At 50.1% G+C, this 26,027-nt stretch overlaps 1 protein-coding gene and 1 long non-coding RNA gene across 2 annotated transcripts; one reads left to right on the forward strand and one right to left on the reverse strand.

The window, feature by feature from the left end:
* Positions 1-9,947: 9,947 nt before the first annotated feature.
* Positions 9,948-12,124, reverse strand: SOX3 (SRY-box transcription factor 3). The gene has a single exon (XM_061408572.1). It carries the CDS (start codon positions 12,075-12,077, stop codon positions 10,719-10,721), a length of 1,359 nt encoding a protein of 452 aa, XP_061264556.1. The 5' UTR covers positions 12,078-12,124; the 3' UTR covers positions 9,948-10,718.
* Positions 12,125-12,410: 286 nt separating this feature from the next.
* LOC133242414 (uncharacterized) lies at positions 12,411-13,950 on the forward strand. Its single transcript, XR_009734857.1, has 2 exons — positions 12,411-12,684; positions 13,234-13,950. It is a non-coding gene; the product is annotated as an uncharacterized LOC133242414 (long non-coding RNA).
* Positions 13,951-26,027: the final 12,077 nt, after the last annotated feature.

Genomic DNA, 26,027 nt, shown 5'->3' on the forward strand with positions numbered 1-26,027 from the left:
AAAAAAAAAAAGAGAGAGAGAAACTATCTACATTTTTATATTAAGGAATAATCAAGAATTCTTCCACTCCTGAAATAAATTGATTTGCAGATAACTCACAAATTCTTAGGCTAAATGGCATTTTTACTTTTTCTCTACCCCTTCCAATAAACGTGATCACCAAGATGCAGAAAAATAAAATAAAATACTTTCCCTTCACTTTGCAGCCATATTTGCAACCCAGTTTCACCTCACTAAAGATTCCAAATGTCCATGACTCCTTCCACCTTTCAGGTGTACCTGAGCCTCTCCAAATGGGATAAGCTCCAGTTGAGAGACTACTATGCACATCTGCTGTTGATTTCCATTGCTTTTAATTATTGTCAACATCTCTAGAGTTTATATGTTGTTTACACACTCAGCCTAATTTATTCTTTGCAAAGAAATCATATAAAGCAACATAGCAGGAGAGCTTGTTACAGGAAGAAATATAGTACATGGAGCATCTAGGAGATGTCAAGTTGACCCAGAGATCTTTTTCAGGGGGTGGAGGTGGTGAGAGTGTTTCCAGCTAACCTGCAGAATGTAAACAGAGCCTGCAGACAGACTGAAAGACAGCTCTATCAGCTCTGCTGGAGGTGTTGACACTACTATCCTACCCAGGGTGTGAGCACAGAAGCTTGTTACCATTCCAATTTTGCTGAGCTGCTTGGGGCTTTTGACATTACAGATATCCCGTTCCTGCACTGAGAGGCTCGTACAAGATTCTTAAAGGTAGAAGGCACCTTGGAGGTCGCTTTACAATAGAGTGCACAGGCTAATTCGGAGTGTTTCAAACTGTGTGCTTGGAAATAATCCATGGTATTTCAATTGAGCAATTAATAAAGCAGCGAACAGAGAGAATTCTTTTAGCAATATTAGTAGATGGAATTGGCTTTTATTACCATACAAACCCAAATTAAATTTGATGGAGCAATAAAATGAGAACGCCAGACTGAGGACTCTTCCTGCTCTAACAGCTTTGGTTAGGAGAGTACATTTGACTTTGAGATCGCACCTGGTGTTTATGGCAGCCGCTAGGACTGGACATGCTGCCTACCAAACACCTCTCCTACTGTCATCCACCAGAACATTTTGTTTTTGTTGTTTTAAACAGTTACTTTGTTGAGATATAATTCAATACTATAAAATTCATCTGGGCAAAATGTACAATTCAGTGGTTTTTAGTATAATCAGAGTTGTGCACCCATCATCACAATTGATTTTAGAATTTCTTCATCACGCCAAAATGAAGCCCTGTGCCCATTAACAGTCACTCCCCAATTCTTCTCAATCCCTCCTGACCTTGTTGTTGTTCACTTGCTCAATCATGTGTGACTCTTTGCAACCCCATGGACTCAGCATGCCAGGCTTTCCTGTCCTTCACCATCTCCCAGAGTTTGCTCAAACTCATGTCCATCGAGTCAGTGATGTCATCCAACCATCTCATCCTCTGTCGTCCCCTTCTCCTCCTGTCCTCAATCTTTCCCAGCATCAGGGTCTTTTCCAATGAGTCAGCTCTTCACATCAGGTAGCCAAAAAGTATTGGAGCTTTAGCTTTAGCCCTTCCAATGAATATTCAGGGTTGATTTCCTTTAGGGTTGACTGGTTTGATCTCCTTGCTGTTCAAGGGACTCTCAAGAGTCTTCTCCAACACCACAGTTCGCCCTAGGCAGTCCATAATCTTTTTTCTTTCTCTATGGTTGTGCCTATTCTGGATATTCACATAAATGAAGTCATATAATGTGTAGTTTTTCTTGACTGGCCTTTTTCAGTTAGCATAATGCTTTCAGGGTTCATCCATGTGGTAGTATGTATCAATACTTCATTTCTTTTTTAAAAATGAACTTCACTTTTTAGAAGAGTTTTAGATTTACAGAAAAATTGAGGCTGTAGTAGAGACTCTCCATATACTGCCGTACCCAGTTTCCTCAGTTATTACCACCTTGCAATAGTATGGTACACGCTTGACATTGATGAACCAACAATGATACATTATTACTAAATAAACCCATGCTTTATTAAGATTTCTTCAGTTTTTCCCTAAAGTCATTTGAGTGTTTCAGGATCCTATCCAGAATACCATATTACATTTATATTACTTTGAATCATCATATATTATGTTGAATCGTCATGTCACCTTAGGCTACTCTTGGCTATGACAGGTTCTCAGACTTTCCTTGCTTTTTATGACCTTGACAGTTTTGAGGATTGCTGGTCAGATATATGGTACAGTATCCTCAGTTGGGACTTTCCTGGTGGCACAGTGGTAAAGAATCTGCTTGCCAATGCAGGTGACACAGGTTCAATTCCTGAGTCAGGAAGGTCCCCTGGAGAAGGAAATGGCAACCCGCTCCAGTATTCTTGCCTGGGAAATCCCAAGGACAGAGGAGCCTGGCAGGCTACCCTACACAGGGTTGTGAAAGAGTTGGACACAACTGAGTGACTAAACAATAATAACATCGTCAGTCAGGATTTGTCAGATGTTTTCCTAATCATTAGATTGATTATGGGTTTGGGGCCACAGCAGAAAAATACCATTTTTGTCACATCATGTCAAGGTACATACTGTCAACATGACTTGTAATTGCCAATGTTGACTTTAATCTTCTGGCTAAGATAGTGTTTGTTCGATTTCTCAGCTGCAATGTTAACTCTTTTCCCCCTTTCCATACTGTTCTCTTTGGAAGGTAGTCACTATGACTAGCCCACACTTAAGGCGTGGGGAGTTACGCACAGATTTGTCTCTTCCCCTTCCCTCATTCGTGTATTTACTTATTTATTTATTTTAAAAATATTAATTTATTTGGCTGTGCTGGGTCTTAGTTGCAGCATGAGGGATCTAGTTCCCTGATCAGGGGCTGAACCTGGGCCCCTGCATTGGGAGCATGGAATCTTAGCCACTGGACAACCAGGGAAGTCCCTGCTTATTTATTTATATCAGTGTGGATGGTGCCTATTTGTTGTATACTTTGGGTTATAATCCTGCTGCTGCTGCTGCTAAGTCTCACTTCAATCGTGTCCAACTCTGTGTGACCCCATAGGCAGCAGCCCACCAGGCTCCCTTGTCCCTGGGATTCTCCAGGCAAGAACATTAGAATGGGTTGCCATTTCCTTCTCCAATGCATAAAAGTGAAAAGTGAAAGTGAAGTCACTCAGTGGTGTCAGACTTTTAGCGACCCCATGGACTGCAGCCTACCAGGCTCCTCTGTCCATGGGATTTTCCAGGCAAGAGTACTGGAGTGAGTTGCCATTGCCTTCTCTGGGTTATAATCCAGTACTATATTCATTTTGTTGCTCAAACTTATCCAGATTTGGTCATTGGAAACTGTTTTAGGTGGCTCCTATGTCCTTTTGAGGCTTCCCTGGTGGCTCACACCATTAAGAATCTGCCTGCAATGCAGGAGACCCAGTTTCGATACCTGGGTTGGGAAGATCCCCTGGAGCAGGGAATGGCTACCCATTCCAGTATTCTTGCCTGGGAAATCACATGGACAGAAGAGCCTGGTGGGCTATCATCCATGGGGTCACATAGAGTCAGACATGACTGAGCGGCTAACAAACAAATAATATGTCCTTTTGACTCACTTCCATTATTGGGCTTTATCTTTCCTTCCTTCCTTTCTTTCTCCCTTTCTTTCCTCCTTCTTTGCCTTCTTTCTTACCTTTCCTTACCTTTTGGCACTGCAGGATACTCTAGACTCACTTTGTATATTTCTGGCCCCAGTTCTAGAATCAGCCACTTTTCCAAAGATCCCTGGTTCCTTTCATTGAAGAATGATATTAGAAACCAAGACCTGGATACTTAGATGTGTTCGTTGTTACTGAGATGTCATTGCTTCTGGGCCTACTCACTGCTGGCAGAGCTAGGTAATAAATGTGTGAATACTAACCTTGTATATATATTGATATGAGTACTCACTTTTTTTTTTTTTAATTCTAATAGTTATTTATTTGGCTGCACTCAGTCTTTGTTGCAGCATGTGGGATCTTTAGTTGTGGAACTCGAAATCTTGGTTGCAGTATATGGGATCTAGTTCCTTAACCAAGATCAAACCCGGGCCCCCTGCACTGGGAGCATGGAGTCATAGCCACTGAACCACCACGGAAGTCTCGGTACTCCATTCCTTTTTATTGCAGAATAATGTTCCATTGCATAGATATACTACATTTTATTCATCCATTAATCAGTTCAGAGGCAATTAGGTTGTTTCCACTTTAGGGCTATTATGAATAATGCCTCTGTGAACATTAGGGAACACATTTTTGTGTGAACCTATGTTTTTGTTAGCCTTAAGAGTAGAATTTCTGGGTCATATTGTAACTGGATGTTTAAATTTTTGAAGAACTGTCAGTCTGTTTTTTAAAGTGGCTTTACCACTTTACATTCCCTCCAGCATTATATAAGGATTCAAATTCTCCACATCCTCGGCAACACTTGTTAGTGCCTATCTTTAAAGAATTATGACAGCCATCCTAGTTGACATGAAGTAGCATCTCATCGTGGTTTTGATTTGCTGCCCTCAATGACTAATGATGTTGAGCATCTTTCTATGTGCTTGTTGCCTATTTGTATAGTCCCTTTGGAAAAAACTATTCACTTCCTTTGCCCATTTTTAATTGGGTAATTTGGTTTTTTATTATTAATTTTAAGTCTTTATACAGTCTAGATATAATTCCTTTATCAGATGTATGATTGATACATATTTCTTCCTATTCTGTGGGTTTTCTCTTCACTTTGCTGATGGTGCCCTTGCAAGCAAAACTGTTTAATCTTGATGAAGTCCAGCTTTTTATTTTCTTTTGTGTTTATGCTTTTGGTGTCATAGGATCCATTCATTTTTAATGGTGATCTTTTATTTTGCCTTCTTTCTATAGCAAGAACTGGCCTCAGCAATGAGAAACATCCCTTGTAATAGTGGGAAATATAGAATTTGACCAGAAAGCACTAGCTCCTCCCTGAAGAGTCAACAGAGGCTCCTAAGGAAGGTGATAATCATCACTAACACATACTGCACAAGGCTGAGTGCCAGACACTGTGCTCAGTGCTCAAAGCATCTTTTTTTTTTTTTGAACCCTCAGAACAAACCAGAGACATTATTGTTCCCACTTGAACCTCCGTGTAAATGGTATCCTCAAGAGCCTACAGCTGGTAAGGGATGGAGCCAAAGTGGCAGATTCATTCTTGATGATTTTCACAGGCTTGCACTCATTCTGTTAGTTTCAAGTCACCAGAGCCCCTATTCCTTAAACACACAGTAAACACTCCACATGTATTTTTGAGAGCCTAATACGGAATAGGCATTGTGCTCGGTATTCGTGAACAAACCAGGCACTGTCTTTGCCCTCAAGGAACTTACAGACTAGGAGTGAGACCAGCGATTGGCAGGATCACACAAATGTAAAATGACCACTGGTATCAGGGCTGGGAAGAGGGTCCAGTGTTGTGAGAGTTTAAAACAGGACACCTGTCTTGTTCTTGAGTAGAGCTTCATGGACACTTTCACCAGAAGAGATGTTTGAACTGAGACCTTGCAGACAACATTGGACCATTTGAGGGAAGAGCTTGGGGCAGAACATTCCAGGAAAAGGGAACAGCACATTCAAAAGCACTGGGGCAGGGAAGAATTTATGTACTTTTGCTAGTAGACTTTTTTAATTATCAAGAAATCTGTGCTTGATATGGAGATTTGGGGGAATCTTGCCAATGCAAGATGAAAAGTGCACTGTGCATAGTAAGGGCTTCCCTGGTGGCTAATACAGTAAAGAATCTGCCTGCAGTGTGGGAGACCTGGGTTCGATCCCTGAGTTGGGAAGATCCCCTGGAGGAGGGCATGGCAACCCACTCCGGTATTCTTGCCTGGAGAATCCCCATGGACAGAGGAACTGGGCGGGCTACAGTCCATGGGGTCGCAAAGAGTCGGACATGACTGAGTGACTAAGCACAGCACAGTGCATAATAATCTGTATCTGAGAAAACTACTGGACTTCAAATTTTATTTAGATATGAAACCATCAGGAACCATGATTTACTTAACAAACATTTCTCAGGGGGATCCTGAGGTGGGAGTGGGGGAGGTGGGGGTTGGAGGAGAGAGGCACAGAAGGACACAGCATTGATCAGACAATAAGAAGTCACTAGAAGGTTATGAAGAAAGGAAGTGACACTGATAGGATTTCTGTTTGAAAAGTTGACAGGACACTCTGGGGAGAGTGGATTGGTGAGGAGCACAGTGGATGCAGGGAAAACAGGTAGGAGGCCATGGCAGTGGTCCAGCAGGCAGTGATGGTGGTGTGGATGAAGATGGCAGTGACGGGGAGAAGGGGCACAACCGACCATGTTTGTTCATTCGGCTGTGTGGGTGCGAGTTGGGTGCTCACCTAGTCCCTCCCCTCCTGGCCAGACACACCCTGTGGGCTTGCTCCGAACTCCCCTCCCAAGAGGGCAGTGAGTTGCAGGCTCCTGGGTTTATGTGCTTTCTGGTTCCTCAATGGCCCCTGCTTCCCGCGGCCCAAGCTGTTCAGCTTGGCTCCCAAGGAGGTCTTTTTCTCCACTGAGTGGGTCCGAAGAATGACAGAGCCGTCACTAATCTGCTCCTGCTCCCGCTGACTGATGAGGGCGCTTGGCAGGGGGTTGCTCTGCTGTGTTCACTGCAGCCCCCGATCTGGAGGAGAGCTGGGGAATTACTGCTGCTGGGGCTCCCGACCCCCCTTACCCCAAACAAACGAAGGGAAAGCTCGAACTTTCTTCTTTCACAAGGAGACACACTACTGTATTTGTGACTGGAAGAGAATATATTTTAAAGCTGACTTTTCTGATGATAGTAGGGATACAGTCCTATCAGAGAAAATTGAAGTACGAATAAATAGAAGGAAGACTAACCAATATTCATGATAGTACCCTGCATTTTTGTATGTTCTCCGACTCATACATACTTCAGTAGGTCACACGTACTGAATATATTTTTGCGCGTCTTGCTCTTTTAGATCTGTTTTAAGTGTTGTATTGTGTCATTGTAATCTCTCCCAGCACAATTTTTAATATCTGCAAAGTAGTCTTTTGGGGGAAAAGGAATTTTCATAACCTTTTCCTATCTGTTGAACAGTTGGGTTGGGTATAACTTTTACTATCACAAGCAGGTCTGTGATGAACGTCTTTGTTTATAAATCTATACCTGTGTTTTGGATGCCCTCTCCCCCTGTAGATTTTTAGACAGGAGATTAATGAGGGAAGATATAGAGACAAGCCAGCAAAGAACATCTCCATGTAGGATGCTGCTGCTGCTACTGCTAAATCGCTTTAGTCGTGTCCGACTCTGTGCGACCCCAGAGACAGCAGCCCACCAGGCTCCCCCGTCCCTGGGATAATTCCCATCAAAAGATAACTCTGCTCCTGTCAGGAGACACTAAAGATGGACTGTGTTTATCCCTCTGTAAGGACCTGAGGCGCCCATCACTTCACCATTTGCCAAGCATTGGCCACTAGGTGTCTGTATGTCAGAAATTACATCTTTTCTACAGAGACCCCACTAGATTAAGGGCTTGAGAGGCAGCTGAAGCTGGAATTTCATCAGTTGCTCTCCATCTTGTGGCAGAGTCAGGCGTCCACCAGGCCTGGGAGTCCCGTTCCCCTGTGCACCCAGAGACCAGCTAAGCAACCTTGAGCGCTGTCACTTCCCATGCAGGGGCCAGTTTTCTTATGTGTAAAACAAGTCCCCAAAGGCAGGAGTTGGGGCTTGACCAGATTTTGTTATTGTTGCCATTTCAGCCTCAGAACCCTTATTTCAAATCAAATTTGACCAGAACCCTAAGCTAGAAAACAGATTGAGGGGCAACTGTCCCCATAGACGTGGGGGAGGAGTGGAAGAGGAGGAGGGGGTGTTGCGCTAGTCTGGAAACTCTGGCCCAGGGGATGGAAGTTGCACTCCAGTGCAGTTCTCTTTCCTGTGGCTGAAGTTAAAAAACAATTATCTTTCATCTATATTTAAATCCTCCAAATGTGCTGATTGATGAAATCCTTTCTCTTAAAGGCAATTTGGAAATCGGACAAAGTCGAGCACAAAGCCGTGGATGTTTAGAGAGGGGGGGCCAGTAGTGTGTGAGACCGGTTGAAAGGGTGACCCTGGCACTTCTAAGAAAGCAGCAGCACAATGGACTCTTGGAAAGAAGCGGTATCAATTTATTCCCGCGTTGGCACCGCCCCCTCAGTGGGGCGGAATTGCTTGTTTTCAACCCTCCCTTGCCCGGAGTCTTTCAGACCAAACTTGGGTCCACAATTGCTAGCAATTTGAACCCAGAGTAACCGACGGACAGGTATTTTTACGGACTCCCAAACACTGTGAAAGATACGAATAGGGGGTGGATATGACCAGAGAGTTGCCTCCCGCCCCCCACCCCTCTGGACGCGGACCGCGGGTGGAGGGGAACCTGGTAGCCTGGGACCCTGCTCTCCAGTCACGGCAGCAAGACTGGCAGCGCCGACCCGCTCGGCAGGGCCCGGGATCCGTGGGACGGGAAGGGGAGCGAGCGGTAGTGAGGCCTCGCCACACCGGACGCAGCAGGCGCCCGGGAGGAGCACCGGGTGGAGGGCGATGCGCCGGGGTCTGTGCATCACGACCGGGATCCCTCCCACCCCGTGCGGTACCGTCGGGGGAGGCCAGTGCCAGCGCCTGCGGGGGAGGGGTGGTGCCGCCTTCCCAGGGAGACCCGACCTTTCTCCAAGAGGCGTGGTGAGCTTAAGTCTCCGGGATCCGCAGTGAGGTGTAAAAAGCGGGCACGACCCCCGAAGCCGCAGAAAGCCCCCGCCCCTCCTCCACCCCACCCCCCACCCCCCGCGAAGCCCGCCCCGGCTCGCAGGTGAATGGTCAGCCCGCACAAAGGAAGCCGGCTGGAAATGTGGAATTCAGACCAATTTAACGGGAGTTCCTGTCGCCCCGAGTCCAGCAGACCTCAAGCAAAGAAACCTGTGGTCGGGAGTGGAAGAGGATAAAACACAGTACACCAGGCCGCGCTTACTGGAAAGCCCGAGTTTAGTTATTCTGGGATAGCGAGGTAACAGGATTAGAGGGATTAAGGAAATCACCTCAAACAGATGAGGAGGGGGTAAAAAAACACTGGTTCTATTTGTTTTCTTCCTAGGCCTCAAACAGATTCACTGGGGCCGAGTGGCCAGGCGCAAAACCAAAGGCCTTTCGGGGGGCACAGTGGAAATCCTAAGGGTCAGGGATGGAGGGAGAGTGGGGGGAGGGAGGGAGTCGAAAACTAGCTAGAGGCTCGGGTTGAGAGGGGGCCTCTTCTAGAAAACCAGTCAGTGGGCTGGAGTGACAAGTCAAAAAGAGAAAGCCATCGGAGGAGTCTCAGAGATCTTTGCAAAAATCTAAGGTGGACTGTTGAAAACCACACCTTCCAGAGTTGAATGCTGGCTCTGCCGCTTCAGCCACCTCGGTCGAAATGTATTGGTTTCCTGCTAGGGAGTCCTGAACTATTTCTGTTTAATAGGCTGAGATTTCCGAAGAGTTTTCGTTTGTAAATCATTTGGCTTGACTCGAGTATCTTCCCGCCCCAGTGCACAAAGGTAAATGTGCCCCCTTTCGGGGCCAGTTTCCGCGGCCGCCCCTCCCCGCCCCGCGTGGCGGCTGCCGCCGCCGAGATCAACAAGTGCGTGGCCGCGGGGTGCTAGCCTCCGCCTGAGTATGCTCGCTCCCGGAAAGACAAATCGCTTTCTCCTTGGAGTTTCAGTTGAAAATACCGAGAGACGCCGTGTTTGCGATCACCAGTAGTTACAGAAGAAACCGTTCCAGATCACGCTTGCCTCCCCCCAGGCCCCCCACCCCCGGCCCCGGGACCGGACCACGGTCGCAGTACCGAGGACTGGTTCCCTCCCTAACCCGCACCTAAAGTTTCAGGCCCGCAAAATTACCAGGACTCCATTATGTTGGTTATAAAATTTATTGATCTCTCATTTAGGAACTGAATAAAACCTTGAAAACCCTGAAACAAAATAGCCCCTTAGCCCTACCACCCAAACGAAATCCACATACATTAGCGCGACGAAATATCAAACAGATCACGGCAGAAATCACCAACTCAACAGCTTAAATGCGGACTGGACAGAAAGCTGTCCCGCGGCCAGGGGCGGCGAGGCGGGAGACACACGCACACCTGGCTATAAATTAACATCGGCCTTGGCTGCCGCGCCGCGGCGGTCAGTTCCCACCCCCCACCACCCCGAGCCCACGAGGAAAACAGATGCAACGCGACTGGGGGAGGAGGCGTTGCAGTTCTCAAGCCAGCCTCACCCGAGTCCGTTTGCCCCATTCACTCACTCCTCGGCTAACAGCAAACTAACGCGACAACATTTTCAAATGCAACAGAAAAACCCAGGAACCCGGGAGGAGGAGGAGGAGGTTGGGGGGGGGGCGGCTTTTTCTTGGCAAACAACACAGCGGATTCCCAGCCTACAGAAGGGGAAGGGAGGGAAGGCGGCGAGGGGCCGGCGAGCTCGAGAAAGTCCCATTTCCGCCGCTCCGGACTCCTTTCAGTTTTCGTACAAACCCCGACAGCTACAGCCAAACTTTCCATCCTCCCCATCATCGGTACAAGGCAACAGTCCCAGGCAAGCAAAGCTAAACAACAAGGCGTCCCCACTCGGGGGTGCAGGGGCGGGGTGGGGCGGAGGGGCTGCGAGCGCCGGCGGGCGCTCAGATGTGGGTCAGGGGCACCGTGCCGTTGACGGCAGTCCCGGCGCCCTGGTAGTGCTGGTGCACGCTGTGCAGGCGGCCGCCCGGCAGCGGCGAGGCGGCGTCCGCCGCGTCCCCGCCGGGCGGCAGGTACATGCTGATCATGTCGCGCAGGTCGCCGAGGCACGCGCGCTGCGAGTGCGACGCGATGGCGGGCGGCGGCGAGCTGGGCTCCGTCTTCACCACCGTGCCCATGGGGCCCAGGCTCATGGCGGCAGCGGCGGCGGCGGCCGCCGCGGGCTGCTGCCCGTAGGCTGCGGCGGCGGCGGCGGCGGCGGAGGGCGCCATGCTCCCGTAGCCCGAAGCGGCTGCGGCGGCGGCCGCGGCGTTCATGTAGCTCTGGGCGCCTGGCGGCATCATGGGGCTGTACTGCAGGCCGGCCATGTCGTAGCGGTGCATCTGAGGCAGCGCGGGCGGCGGCGGCGGGCTGCTCATGGTCGCGGGCGGCGCGTAGCCCAGCTGCTCCTGCACCAGCGAGTACGCGCCGTTGGCCCAGCCGTTCACGTGTGTGTACGTGTCCAGGCGCTGGCCCACGCCCACCGGGCTGCTGGCGGCCGCGGCGGCAGCGGCGGCGGCGGCGGCGGCCGCGGCGCCGGGGGGCAGCAGGCCGCCAGGCAGGGAGTACTTGTCCTTCTTGAGCAGCGTCTTGGTCTTGCGGCGGGGCCGGTACTTGTAGTCCGGGTACTCTTTCATGTGCACCGCGCGCAGCCGCTTGGCCTCGTCGATGAACGGCCGCTTCTCGGCGTCCGTCAGCAGTTTCCAGTCGGCGCCCAAGCGTTTACTGATCTCGGAGTTGTGCATCTTGGGGTTCTCCAGGGCCATCTTGCGCCGCTGCCCGCGGGACCACACCATGAAGGCATTCATGGGCCGCTTCACGCGGTCCTGATCGCTGCCCCCGCCGCCGCCGCCGCCGCCGCCCCCGCCACCGCCCCCGGCGCTCGCGCCCCCGCTGCTGCCGCCGCCTGCGTTCGCGCCGCCGCCGGCGTTCGCACTACTCTTGCCTGCGCCGCCCGGGGCTGCCGGGCCGCCCGCGCCTGCCGCTGGGGTGGGTGGCCCCACGGGGTTCTTGAGTTCAGTCTCCAGCAGGCTGTACATGGCCGGGGCGGGAAGAAGGTGCGCCAGGGTGGCGGGAGGAGAAGGCGCTCCCGGCGCTGGAGCGGCCACGGTGAAAAGGCCCGGGGACTCCGTCGGAGGGGCGCTTGGGGGCCGCTGGGCCCGCGGGTCGGGCGGGAAGGGCAGGCTGGCCGCAGTGGTCCGCGCCAAGTCAGCGGGACCCCGCAGGCTTCTGGCACCTGATGCGTGGTCTCGGGCAGGTCGCATTCGCAGTCTGGTCGGGCGCTCGCCGGGCTTCTTATATAGCTGCTCGGATCCCCCGGGGTTGGGGCTCGGTCCGCCCCTAGCCACCCGGAGGCCCGGTGATTGACAGGCTTGCAGTGATGCGCCCTGGCCAATCATCACGGAGCCCTTGTTCGGCCAGGCTGGAAAAAAAAAAGTTCGGGGAGTCCTTTCGTTCACCCCCACGCCTCTCTGGGGCCTGGTGACGTGATAAGAGTTATTCAGGAGGCGGGAGTCCGGGACAGCCGCTCAGGGACCACCAATTAGGGTCTCAAAAAGTTTGAAAGAACGAAACTCGAGGAGGTGACGGAGGGGGGAGGGGGGGCGCGAGCCGGTTTGGTGGGGGGAGGAGGCAGGGGGCGCCCACAGGGTTCCGAAAACAACTTTGTCAAGGCCGGGGGGCGTCCGGTCCCGGGGCCACCCTGCACAGCTTCCCGCTGTCTGCGCGGAGGTACTCCAACCGCTTCTGCTGCCAGCGCTAAGGGACACAGGACACGGCCAGCTACCCAGGCGGCCTTGGAGACTCGGGGCACAGTGGAGATAACCCGGTGCTGGGCTCCGAGAAGCCCTCCCTGGAATCGGCCCCGTTCCGGTAGGACCCTCCGCCGGGAAGCCCCGGGCCAGCGCTCCCAGCACTGAGCGGGGGTCAGGGAGCGGGGCTCGGGAGACAGGCTTGGGGACCGCAGGGCGCAGTGGGGCTGCGAGCTTTCGGTGGTTTGCCCGGCGCCCCGGCCGGGCCGAAACGCTCCCATGCGGTGGTGCGGGGAGTGTTGAGGGGGGTGCGGAGGGGTGAACCGGCCTCAGCTCTCTTCTCCGGGCCCCCGTTTAGCGGCCCCTTTTTGTCTCTGCTCTCTGGCCATTTCGGTTTTTCCAGTCCGATGCCCCTGAGGGGGAGGGTCGGGCCCCTTGGAAAATCCGTTTTCATGGCAACACAGAGCCTCTCCAAGTGAAAGAAAAGTTTCTTGAAGGGGGGGGGGGGATGGTGGCCCGAGAGGAGCCGAGGCCGTCCTGGGGCGCCCCCTCCACCGGCCGCGCACCTGCCGGGACCACTGAGCGCTGCTCTCGCCGCGCAGCCGCGCCGCCTCCCCGGGGAGCAGGCGCTGCTAACGGATGCCGTCTTCCTTTTTTTATTTTTTTATAGCCTTCCCGACCGGAGCCTCGAGACTCTGAGCGCCACATTCAACCGCCTGTCGGGGTTGTCTGCGGAAGAATAGCGGCGCGGGGAAGCCCGGCTGCGGGTAGCTGGCACCCTGACTATCGCCGCCTCCAGCCCAAGCTAGTGGCTCAGCGTCTGCAACTCCCGAAGACGCCCGAGGCGACCGGTGGGAAGGAAAAGCCAACCCCGGACAGAGGTGGCAAAGACTGAAATAAGTGTCCCCACGGTGTGGCCCACCAACCCCCCCCCCCCCAGCCTCGTGGAAAGATGGGGAACCCAAAGAAAGGCGTATATCCTAAGTGTGGGGAAAACAAAAACAAAAACAAAAACAGCTCCAAACCGAGGTTTTTAGCTCCTTATAATGCAAGACCCAGCGATCCTGGGAAGTCTGCGTTCCAGGAGCTTGCTTCCCCGTTTCTTGCACAAATTATAAAGTAACCCGCTGTGACTTGGGGGACGCAGAGCAGGCCAGCCCGCCCTGGGGCCCGCGGACCGCTAGCACCAGAATCCCGGCTCCCAGCAGCAACGTCTCCTGGAAGTTTGGGGTCTCGAAACCCGCCTCTTAAGTTTGGGTTCCACTTGGTTCTGTTGCTCTTCTGGGCGGAAGGAAGCGAACGTATACAGTCAAGGGCTGCTGCGATCATTTGAATGGTTCTACGCATTTAGGGTTTTGAAGTAAACTATGTGGAATGGTTCTGTGTATGAGTCGTGTGTGTGTGCGTGTGTGCACGCCCGCGCACGCGCGCACGGGTATGTGTACTTAAGTTGACATGGACTGGAAGGCATGTTTCAGAAAACAGAAGTGATTCGACAGTCTCCACCTGCAACTGTTTTCTTGCCAGACTGGGTGACACAGACAAAATTTCCTGGGCAAACCCACCTTCTCCCCAAGAAGTCAGTGTGCAGTAGCCCTGCCCTTTTGGCCGCCTTTCCAGATGCCCTCTCGGGTTCTCTGGGCCTCTGAGGCTGTTGCTAAGTGAAGCGCGTTTTAGGAAACTACCCAACCGACGCGCGGCCTGGCGTCCAGTAGCCTGACAGATGTCAGGATTCTTTCCAAGTTTTAGGACCCAAGTAAGCCGTTGTGGTGACAGCGCCTGGGCTGCCTACTTGCCTAGGCAAGAGGTGCGGTGCCCGGCCGGCGCTTCTCGCCGCAGCAGGTTATCTGGGGGAACTGCTCACTGCTCCCAGCTGTTTGTCACTTGCTCACACCCATCCCGCGGTTTAGGTAAGCTCCTTCTCACATCAACGTCCTTCTTCCAGATTTATGGCAGTCTTACTAGGATCAGACACCCTCTCCCACACTCCTGGCTTCCCTCGGAGGTCACGATTAAACCGATCTCTGTGCCTGGTAGCTCTGGGGTGGTCCGCCTTCGGAACATTTGAGAGGACACGTTCTCAGCCCATACTACCATTTCAGTAATCAAGCGAGATTACCATCATAGGGGTGGGGAGATGGAGGGAAGGTAGAAGGAAACGGTTCTCTTAGCAGTACCAGCGCAGGCACCGGCCGAGCGACGCGACTTTCCTCGCGGGTCGGGAGAAGCTTCACGGCAGGTACTACCGCCCGAGGATGCTCGGTCCAGGCGGGGCCCGCGGGGAAGCTAGACCTCCGGTGGAGCCCCAACAGGTGTCTCCGACCCGCACCTGCACCCCGCGAGGAAAGCAGAGCGACACAGCGGGATTCGGGAAGAGTCCTTTCCGCTCTTTGCGGGAGGAGAGCGTGTTCGGTAGCTCTCTCTCCCTCGGGGCCTCCGGGAGCCCTTGGGCGGCAAACAGAGCCCCCCGGACGGCGGGTAGGGAACTCGGCCAAACACGCCGTCCCCATTCTCCCCGCCCTCTGGAGAGAGCTCTGGCTCCCTCGGACTGGGGCTGGGCCTGGGGATTCCAGGACCCAGGGCGCGGCAACAGCGCCGTTTGTTGGCTTCGGTTGGAAACTTCACCTATAGGCGCCCCTTCTCTCCCTACGGGGCTTCGAGGTCGCCCCAACCCTCCAAGGAGAGGCAGCTGCATCGCTGCGGGCAGAAGTGGGACTCTCCTTAGAGGGCTGGTGATGGCAAAACTCGGGGGTTGGGGTAGGCTCTAGTGTGGGTGGCCCTGCAGGCTCCGGGTGCCTAGGGCGCTTCCAACTCTGCCTTCCTGCGGTTTGCGGAAATCCAGTGTCCCAGGAGCCCCGTATCTGCAAAGTGAACTCCTTAGCACTTGGCCTGAGAGCTACTAGTCGAGCAGGGGAGGGGCTGTCCCAGGGCTCACGCGGGGGTGCCCCCGTGGAACCCTGCTCCGCCACTGCTCAAGGGGGGCTTCTTTCCCGAGTCCGCGGCTCGATTAGGACCCCGCCTCTTATAAGAGGTGCCGTTTGCGTGCTGGGTGGGATGGAATGGGTGTGTATCAGTGTCCGCTCCGGGATCTGCGGCCTGACAATAGTCAAGTGTTCGCCTTTTTTCAAGTGCAGTCGAGCCCAGCGAGGGGTCCAGCTTTGAGGAAGTGCGAAAAACTTATCCCGAAGACCTTTAGAGAAGCTTTGCTTGCCAGCAAGGGGGTGGAGGAAGTTTGCTGATCTAGAGACAGTCTTTTTTCTTATTTCTTCCTTGAGAACAACCCTTGATTATTTACTCTGGCTCCTGGCCAAGAGGGTGTATTTAGGCCCCAGATTGAGGGCCTTGACCAAGAAATCAGGAGCTTAGGTCTGTTGTAGAATCATCTCCCGCAAAAGGTCGCAAAGGTCACCAGATCTCCAACGAGGCTGGAAGAGACAGCCGAGCACCTCGCAGCTGTCGAGGTCTCAGTCTGATACCCGCAGCACCTCTCATCCCCCACCCACCCCCCTGCAGCTTCCAATAAAGCTCTCGTCCTTCAGAGTTTGGGAAGGAGCTGACGGTCCTAGGCTGGCGGTGCAGTTTGCAGTAATAGCCTAGTTGACACTCTCCAAGGAAAGCTTACTAGGAGCCACCGAGGTGTGCGGTGACACGGTCCTCAGGGTACCAAAAAGTCTCCTGTGGGCGGGCCAACTGTATTCTATCGCACTTTGATGTAGCCCTTTTTAGGAAGGAGGGTGTACTTTTAAAAGAGTTTCCGAATTGGCTTCCCTGGGTTAGCTGAGCTGCGGTCGGTGGGTACGGGGAATCCCCTTGGCCCAGACCTTGGCGCTCAGTTGCAGAGTCCTGTCCACCCGCAGGGTGTGACGACAAGGATGCCAGGCGTTTTCCCTAGGTGTCGAGCCACTGCCAGGAATTTGGCAATCTCTACCTTCAGCGCCCTCTCTGCCGACCTCACAACGCGAGCACTGCCAAACGCCACCCGAATACAGCCACCTCCCCCGTGGGAAAGGAGGATCTGCCCGGGAACTGGGTCCCACTGGCGGAGCGTCTTCCGGGTCACTGTCGTCTATCTGCCGGCCTCGCCCCCCACCCCTACACGCCCTCAGCCCTCTGAGCTGCGGGGACCCGCCCCCCACGGAGCAGCCTCGCGGCACCCAGCACCCTACCCTGCCCTCCCGCTGGGCCCGTCGCCTTCCTCCCTTCCTTCTGTGGGTGCAAAGGCACGGCCCTCTCCGGCAGCGAGGTGGCCTGCCAGAAATCGGGCCTGGGGAAACAATCAGAAAATCGTTATCTTTGCGGAACGTGGCTGGAGTTATTCCACGTCCCCGTATCTCATCTACACGCTTATCGAGACCTGGGGGGAGGAGGTTGTGGCGCGGCTCCATCGGGCGGGCGGTGCTTCCCGAGGAAGGATGCCCGTCTGGTCACGGGACCTCCCGGCACCTCCCGTGTGACCCCGCCGGCCCGTCGGCCCTAGCCCTAGGGGGCGCAGGATGGGGCTGGGGGCTGGGGAGAGCGCGCCCTGGAGCAAATTTTAAATCTCAAGGCAGCAGAAAGCTGTTTTCCCTCCCCCCGCCTCCCTCACCCCCGCCGCCTTTTCACTTTCTTTCAAGAGAGGGGAGAGCCGTGGAATTCGATGCGCGGAATCTCTCAGTTCTCTTCCCCTGCCTTGCCGGCCGTCATTGCTTTTCTTGGCACTAAACCTCGACCGCACACCTACTATGGGCTAGCCGATGCCGCCCGGCGCGGGAGCAGACCACCGCCCCCCTACTTCCGCGTCCTTCAGCTGAGAGCGGCGGCGGCCCGGGGGAGCGCCCGGAGGGCTGGGGACCGTGGCGCGCCCCGGCCGCCGGGGGCCACGCTCGTCCCACCCCGCGCGCGCTTTCCCCTCCGCGGCGCGGAGCCGCGCGGCCCGAGCGGCTGAGACGCAGAAGCGCCCGTGGGCCGGGAGCTCCAGCGCCGCCGTCCGAGTGGCGGGCGAGCGAGGCTCCGGGGCGGCTGCTGGCGACGGAGAGCCGGGCGGAGGACGCGCGGCCCGGGAACGGCGAGCGGGCCGCCGCCTGCCAGGTACGGAGGCCGCCGAGCCTCGGGCCGCCCCGTTGACGCGCGGGTCGGCTGTCAGACGGTGCGACAGGGCGAGGTCTGCGGTGCGGCCCGGCAGCGCCGGCGTTTTGGCGCCCCGGTTGCAGTCACCCCGATTCCATTTCTCGGGAAAGCGTCGCCGGGTTACAACCCCGAGGCTGGGCAAAGGTGATGTTTGTGTCATTAACACCATCTCCCCTCGTTTCCGAACATCCTTCTTCCCCCAGCCCAGCCGGGCTCGCATTTGAACAAGCAACGGGCCGAACGTCGCGATAACCCTTCCTAATGGGAAAAAAACTGCCCCTTTTGTGGAATGGTTTCTTTACAAAGCCAACAACCAACCTTATTTTCTAGTTCCAATGGCTATCCCTTTATGAGTTATATTATTAAAGAAATCCGACACTAATTGTGCCGATTTAACTTGTTAATTAGTTGCAAATAAACTATTCATTAGTGGTAAAATAAAATAAAACCCATGTGCCTAGATATCATTCCACATTCACATATTGTAGTGTCTGCATAGCATAGGCATACTAAATTAAGTTCCTAAAAGGTTTCTCCTCAGGATAAATAATTAAAATATATTCTACTTTAATTGACATTATAGAGGACATAAATGAGCTTTTCCTTTTAGAAAGAAATAGCCATTTCTAAATAAAGCTTGCAGTCTGGAGAATGGCGGCTTCAGCCAAATGAATAGTCATTACTACCTTTTCAACGACGTGGGCCTTTTGATCAGAAAAGAAATTAGCTCTAAAAAACAGACAATGGAAGCCTGCCCTGCAATAGGAAGAAAATTAGACGGCCAAGGCTCTTCACAACACCTATTTCTATAAACCATAGAGCTCCTTGCTTTTCAATTACAGCTGTTCATTTCATATAAGGAAAGGGGAAAAACAGGCCTCTAATGTAAACTCGCTTTCACCATAAAGCCTTGCTCCTGGCATGCAGCCAGGCTACCTACTTACTATTGTTTTTAGTCCTCTCATCAATTAGCTAATACTATATATTTTAAATGACTCTGAGGGTATTCACAGACTCTCTTCCCCCTTCCCTACACAGACAAAACCCAGGCTGGACTCCCATGAAAGGGCTACCATTCGGTGCACAGACACTTAAATGTATAAAGTTTAATGTTTTTATTGTTCCTCAAAGAAAAACCATATTGAAAACCCTGCTTTGTTTTTTTTCCTATATTTCTTAGCCCATTATTGAAAGACCCAGACGAGGTGATGACAGGGGAGGGACATAAATGAGCAGCTTTCAGTATTGTTTCTAATTGTTCACAGAGCTAAATCCATCTCCAGATCATTTTTCTGTGCCCTGTAGACCATAATTTGGTTTATACATCTTTGTGTTTTTAAAATATGCATTTTGAAATTTGCCAACCCCATTGGTTTGGTGTCATTAGATATAATTTCATTTTAAAAAATTATGACGTCTTCACCATTTGGGTGAAATTATCTAGCCGGCAGGAAGAAAAAAATCCCATTTGTAGGGTGTGCTACAAAATAAAATCTTCAACATACATAAACCAAAAATATGAGAAAAGTATTTAGTACTAATACCAAAGAGTCTTAATAAGCCTTTGGCTGCATGTTCTAGAAACATCAAAACAGAGTCATGGGTTGGGAAGGCTTTGCTTCCCTTGAAAGTAAAATACTTATCATCTTATCTTTGTGAATCACTATGTAAATTCTCTGGAGAACTAAATAATAGGGCAATACTATAGGGTTAGTCTGGGAACTTGCAGATTTGTGTTGTGTTCATAAAAGGACTTAAAATGATTTTTAAAAATTCAAAGAGGATTTATTTGTTCACTGTAAAACTAAAGAAATATTTTTTTACCTAACTATAAAATCATTTAAATAAAATAACACAATAACCATTAACTTGTCCATGAAGGATGTCATTCCTTTAATCCTTTAAACAACCTAGAGATAGTCTGCCAATTTAGACGGAAGGAATGGACAAGAGTAGAGCCACTAGGATGATTATTCAAAGTGTTTCCAAAGAGCAACTACAAAAAATGGTACCCAAATGGTTTATGCTCCTGTTTCCACTTGCATTCCTTGTTGAGTATGCTTCTATTCAATGGTTTCCTACCATATTTTTTGTATCAAGTAAATTATTTATTATGTTTGCTTTGACTCTTGAGCATTTACTTCTTTGCTACTTTGTTCAAATGGATATCAGAATACAGTTACCGAAAGCATTTTGCCAAGGAGCACAGAGTTGCCATGTCATTGATAAGATCCCCTGGAGCAGGAAATGGCAGCCCACTCCAGTATTATTGCCTGGGAAATCCCATGGACAGAGGAGCCTGGCTGGCTACAGTCCATGGGATCACGAAGAGTTAGATACAAGTGAGCCACTGAGCATGCACACATGCCTGCTGAAGAAGGGACTCTTTCTTGGCCATGAAGTCCCTTGATTCCATGAGACCATGAGATGGTGTCTGTTTTCAGAAAGAATTCCACAGGAGCTGGTTGGAAATCATTAGCTTGCCAAGGCGAGGTTTCGTGGCAGAGGTCAGCAATGTGTGATCACAGATCAGTAACTGAAAGTTGTCCAGACCAAGAGCTGCATGATTATTTTGATGGGTCCAACTCTATATTATAGCACTTGGCTTTCATTTTGAAGAAGGATTCAGGTGTGTGATGTTGTGGGCAGTTGAGCTGAAGTTTGGGGGAGAGTACAAAAACTGCCTGCAGAGAGGCCTGAAGGTTTAACTTCAGCAGCTTTGGAATGGGACAATATATTCAGAAGGGGAATATAGAAAGAAATGTTTCTCAGCATGTTGACATGAAGTGGAGCCTGGGTGTTTATACTTATCTGAATGAGTTGGGCAAGTTGGTTTTTTTTTTTTTTTTGAGAGATAATTGACATATAATATTATATTAGTTTCACTGTACATGATTTATTAAATATTTGTATGTATTCCAAAATGATCACTGCAGTAAATTTAGTTAATATCCATCCCCATACATAGGTACATTTTTTTTTCTTGTGATGGGGACTTTTAGGATCTATTCTCAGCAACTTTCAAATACACAATACAGTATTATTAACCGTAGCGGGCACGTTTATTATTCTTCCTGAACTTCAGTTTTCTCATCTGAAAGAAGTGGGTAGTCAGGCCTTCTTCAGTGGCTTAGGGTAGAGATTCAGTGAGATAATACAACTGAAAGCATCTGGCATTCTGTTTAGCACAGAGCACCCTCAATTAAGAGTTATCTTGTTTTTCAACTGGGCTTTCTTATTCCTGTGAAACAGGATTGAAAATTCCTCTAGTGTGGGGGAGAGGGGCCCATGTCACTTTTCTTCCCCCTTACATGGCTATGCACAGATGTTTCTGGAATGAATCATAGTCCTTGAGGAAGTCCTCTTTGAATGAGAGAAAAAAATGAACTAATTACTCCATGGTTCCAATTCGGCATCTCAGTCTCCCACATTCAGCCCATCACTTGAGATTGTTTCCGTCAGGGCCGTCTAGAGAGCACTCACTGACATGAGGGGAGCTTTGGTTTGTGACAGAGGGGCCTCTTGTGTTTAATTCTGAGATAACATAAAATATCCTTAATAGTAGAGACATGCCTCCTGTTAAAAATGTACAATTAGTGTCACTTGGGTCTTACATCCTTTATTTTTGCCTAAAATGTAAGTTTAAATTTTTTTCCTTCAGAGCTCAATAGAAAAGATATTCTTTCAACAGATTGCATCAGGAGTCGTGTTGAAGCAGGAGCCTTGTTCTGATTTCATAGCTTTTATGTTTTCTCTGAGGCCTCAGAAATAGGCACAGTCGACCAAGCCAAGGAAAGAAAAGTAGTTCTAATCACCTGCAGAGATTAGAGTCTTATCATTCCTTACAGCAGCCTCTAAAAAGACTTAGAGAATCACAAAAACCATTTTTTAAAAATAAATAAGTTGGAGAGACTTCAGTTCAAACTAAGAGTAATTCTATAGTTAGTCTGTGCCATTCATTGCATTTGAAGAAATAGATCTGGCATGAAACCTTGATTGACTCCTAGTTACAACTTTTGCTGAAAGACTAGGGAAGGCTCTGCTGGATAAAAGTACAGCCCAGAGGAAAGGTCAAGAGCCCAGACCTGGTTTGAATCCTGCCCCTGGCCCTTACTAGAAGTTAAGTAACTTCTCTGAGCTTCAGTTTCATCTATAAAAATGGGAACTGATACACCTTAGGATGATTGGGGAAAATAAACAATATTATGTAAGTAAAGTACCAAACTCAGTGCCTGGGTACATAGTCACAGGACTCGGTAAATGTTAGTTTATCATCATGACAGCAATCTTGTGAGCTATGTACACAGATGTGGACAAACTTACTTATATTTTAACAGATGAGGAAATAGGCTTAGAAGGATTAGTGTCTTGTTCAAAATGGCAGAGCGTATTGGGACCAAAAGCAGCCATAGAAAGGACCCTTCCTGACTCCATGTCTAGTTACTTATCCACCAAATTATAGTTTGCTTGCACTTTGTCAGTGTTATTTTCATTAAAATGCAAAGCCTAAAGTGCTGTTGAACCATATTAAGAAGGATATCGTTTCTTCCTGTATTTAAGTAAAGCCCCTCATGATGTCCAGATGTCTTAGTGAACAGTGACAAATGGCAGAGGAAGAATGAAGAGGGACTCTACCTGCCCTAGGTTGTTTCTGCAGAGGAGGGCTTCAGAGAGACACCACCAGTTCTCAAACTACACAAATTAGAAACATTAAAACTGACACTGAGTCAGATTCAGGAATAAATAGATAAACCAATATGCTAGTGTGAGCTTCTCAAAGAGTACACCCTAATCTCTCATCAGTTCAGTTCAGTTCAGTTCAGTCGCTCAGTCATGTCTGACTCTTTGCGACCCCATGAATCGCAGCACGCCAGGCCTCCCTGTCCATCACCAACTCCCGGAGTTCACTCAGACTCATGTCCATCAAGTCAGTGATGCCATCCAGCCATCTCATCCTCTGTCATCCCCTTCTCCTCCTGCCCCCAATCCCTCCCAGCGTCAGAGTCTTTTCCAATGAGTCAACTCTTCGCATGAGGTGGCCAAAGTACTGGAGTTTCAGCTTTAGCATCATTCCTTCCAAAGAAATCCCAGGGCTGATCTCCTTCAGAATGGACTGGTTGGATCTCCTTGCAGTCCAAGGGACTCTCAAGAGTCTTCTCCAACACCACAGTTCAAAAGCATCAATTCTTCAGTGCTCAGCCTTCTTCATAGTCCAACTCTCACATCCATACATGACCACTGGAAAAACCATAGCCTTGACTAGACGGACCTTTGTTGGCAAAGTAATGTCTCTGCTTTTGAATATGCTATCTAGGTTGGTCATAACTTTCCTTCCAAGGAGTAAGCATCTTTTAATTTCTTGGCTGCAGTCACCATCTGCAGTGGTTTTGGAGCCCAAAAAATAAAGTCTGACACTGTTTCCATTGTTTCCCCATCTATTTCCCATGAAGTGATGGGACCAGATGCCATGATCTTCATTTTCTGAATGTTGAGCTTTAAGCCAACTTTTTCACTCTCCACTTTCACTTTCATCAAGAGGCTTTTTAGTTCCTCTTCACTTTCTGCCATAAGGGTGGTGTCATCTGCATATCTGAGGTTATTGATATTTCTCCTGGCAACCTTGATTCCAGCTTGTGTTTCTTCCAGTCCAGCGTTTCTCATGATGTACTCTGCATATAAGTTAAATAAGCAGGGGGACAATATACAGCTTTGATGTACTCCTTTTCCTGTTTGGAACCAGTCTGTTGTTCCATGTCCAGTTCTAACTGTTGCTTCCTGACCTGCATACAGATTTCTCAAGAGGCAGGTCAGGTGGTCTGGTATTCCCATCTCTTTCAGAATTTTCCAGTTTATTGTGATCCACACAGTCAAAGGCTTTGGCATAGTCAATAAAGCAGCCTATCTCCCTTCATGCTTAGGAGTCGAAACAATTCTGTTTTCTGTTAGTCAGCCCTGTCAGGTAGGCCTCACACTGAAAGCCATACCAAAGCAGTCTGATGATATAGCATGCAACTCATCAGCAGTGACCTCCCACTTTGCCCACGGTTCAAGTTTATCTCTTGGCTTATGTCATACGCATTCAAAGGTAGGTTTGCCAGAGGTTCCAGCAAATTGTAATGATGGTGATCACTATAGGTTGACACTGTACATGGTCTTTACAGATGTTATGGTATTTGTTTAATCCTAGCAACCTGTTTAAGGCTACCTTACAGAGTGACAAAGCTTTGAGATTTCATCTCTATCTTGAAATGATGGATTCTTTCTACCACACTGCCCTAGGAGGGCCTGATTCCCTTACTGTGTGATTTTAGACAAAGAATATCCTCCCTGGATCTCATTTGCCCCATGTGAGGAATGAGGGCATTGGACTAGATGCTTTCCCAGGGCCCTTTCCCTTGGAAGATTTTGAAGATTCCAAAACTTTCCATGTGATGCCATTTTTAATAGTAAGTAAATGGAAGTGGTCTTGGATTTTCTTCTGAAATGGCAGTTCTCTTAGATGTGCTAGTTAGAGCCATCAGCTCCACCACCTCTGACAGCAAGCAAATTCTTGGAGAAGCAGAACCAAGCTGAGGAAGCTAGGTTCCAGAGCTTTATCCACAAGAGAAGGCACCCACATCTGCTGTGGGCTGGGGCTGGAGGAGAGCCTGTGTAGTTGTGTTCCTGAATGTTTGTGTCCCTCTCCAATTCCTATGTTGAAGCCTAATCCCCTGAGTGATGGCATTTGGAGGTGGGGCTTTGGGGAGGTGATAAGGTCATGGAGCACTCATGGGGATGGGAGTAAGTGCTTTATAAGAAGAGGCTAGAGAGCTAGCCTGTTCTCTTTCTGCCGAGGATGGATACGATAAATGGACAGTCTTCACCTAGGAAGCCTGCTCTTAGCAGAACTCAGCCATGCTGGCTCCCTGATCTTGGACTTCTCAGCCTCCAGAACTGTGAGAAATACTCTTCTGTCTTTTAAGTCACCCAGTCTCTTATGGTATTTTGTTATGCCTGCCTGAACTGACCAAGACAGGTTGGAAGAGTACACGGATAATAAGATGACCTGGAGCAGTCACCCACTGCTAGTTACCTACCACACCTTCCAGGAGCTTGGGGTGGGTTTCAGGAGACAGAGGAAGCCAGGGATCACATGCCTGCCCCTTTCTCATCTCTTTAGCCTCATCTTTCTTGACTCACCTCGCCTTGGCTCTAATGCACTGCAAGGAATCACTTCCTTAGTGTTCTTGATCAGTTTCTACTCTTGGCTTTCATCTTCACAGATTTGCTTCGTCTGCTTGGAGCTTCTTCCTTAACTGCCCTCCCCTCTTCCTTCTGTTAAATGATTAAATGTTATTCAGTCCTCAAGATTCAGCCCAGGTTGCCTGTTTTTTAAAACATCTTTCCTGATTCTCCCCCAGCCCCACAATTCAGGCTGGATTGGGTGCCTTTCTATGATGCTCCCAAGAACCCCGCCCCCCCTCAATGTGTTTATTCTCTCAGAGCTCTTGCCACACTGTTTAACCACCATTGGTTTATCTGTTCACCTCATCCTTTTTAACTGTGAGCTCCTTGAGGGCAGGGACTTTCTTCTTTCGTTCTGGTTTTTTCAGCACCTAGCTAGAGCCAGGGCCATGGGGCCACAAAGTGTGTGACAACAGCATATGATCAGGACCACCCACAGTGGACACCAAAATGGGATTTCATAGAGCCAAAGAACATCTGGATCATGCCCCCAACGAGCTGTCAGCTCCGTAGGGAGTAGCTGGCCCTCTGGGGTTCAGCTCTGGCATTGCTTGTGGGAGACTGCTGGGAAAGCATGGAGCAAGAGGCACCTTCAGGAATGTGACATTGATTTTCTTCCCCTACTTGATGTGGCAGGTACTCTGGCCATCCTCCCAATTTTATCAATGGAGGTGGTGTAAGAGGGGACAGGAGCACGTATGGCTATACGTTCCATGCTCCCCTTGCTGACCTGTGTGCCCTGGCACTGGCCTGCATCTATGTGGATGGAGAGGTTCTCTTCCTCTGTTGCAAAAGCATTCTTCACTCACTAAGCCATGAACCTACAAGCTGCTTGCACGCAAGAAGGTGCCTTGTTCTGATTGGCACAGAAGAGTCCTATGATCTAATTGGTGGCCCTGATGTTTTGGGCCCCAGGATGAGCAGAAGAGCGGATACTCGTGTGCATTAGTGCTCTCAGGCCTGGCACTGTCATCGTGGGTCTGTCCGCACATTTCCAGCCCAAAAGAGGTGGGAGCAGTCTTTGGACCCATAGAAGAGAGGTGTTCTCTGTGCTGATGAGATGAGGAATGTCCAAACTAGGGATGCAAAGCAGGCAGAGTGCCTGTAGTAATACAGAGAAATAAAGGCTGCAGT

This window comes from Bos javanicus, chromosome X, assembly GCF_032452875.1.
Source record: "Bos javanicus breed banteng chromosome X, ARS-OSU_banteng_1.0, whole genome shotgun sequence".
Lineage (NCBI taxonomy): Eukaryota > Metazoa > Chordata > Mammalia > Artiodactyla > Bovidae > Bos > Bos javanicus.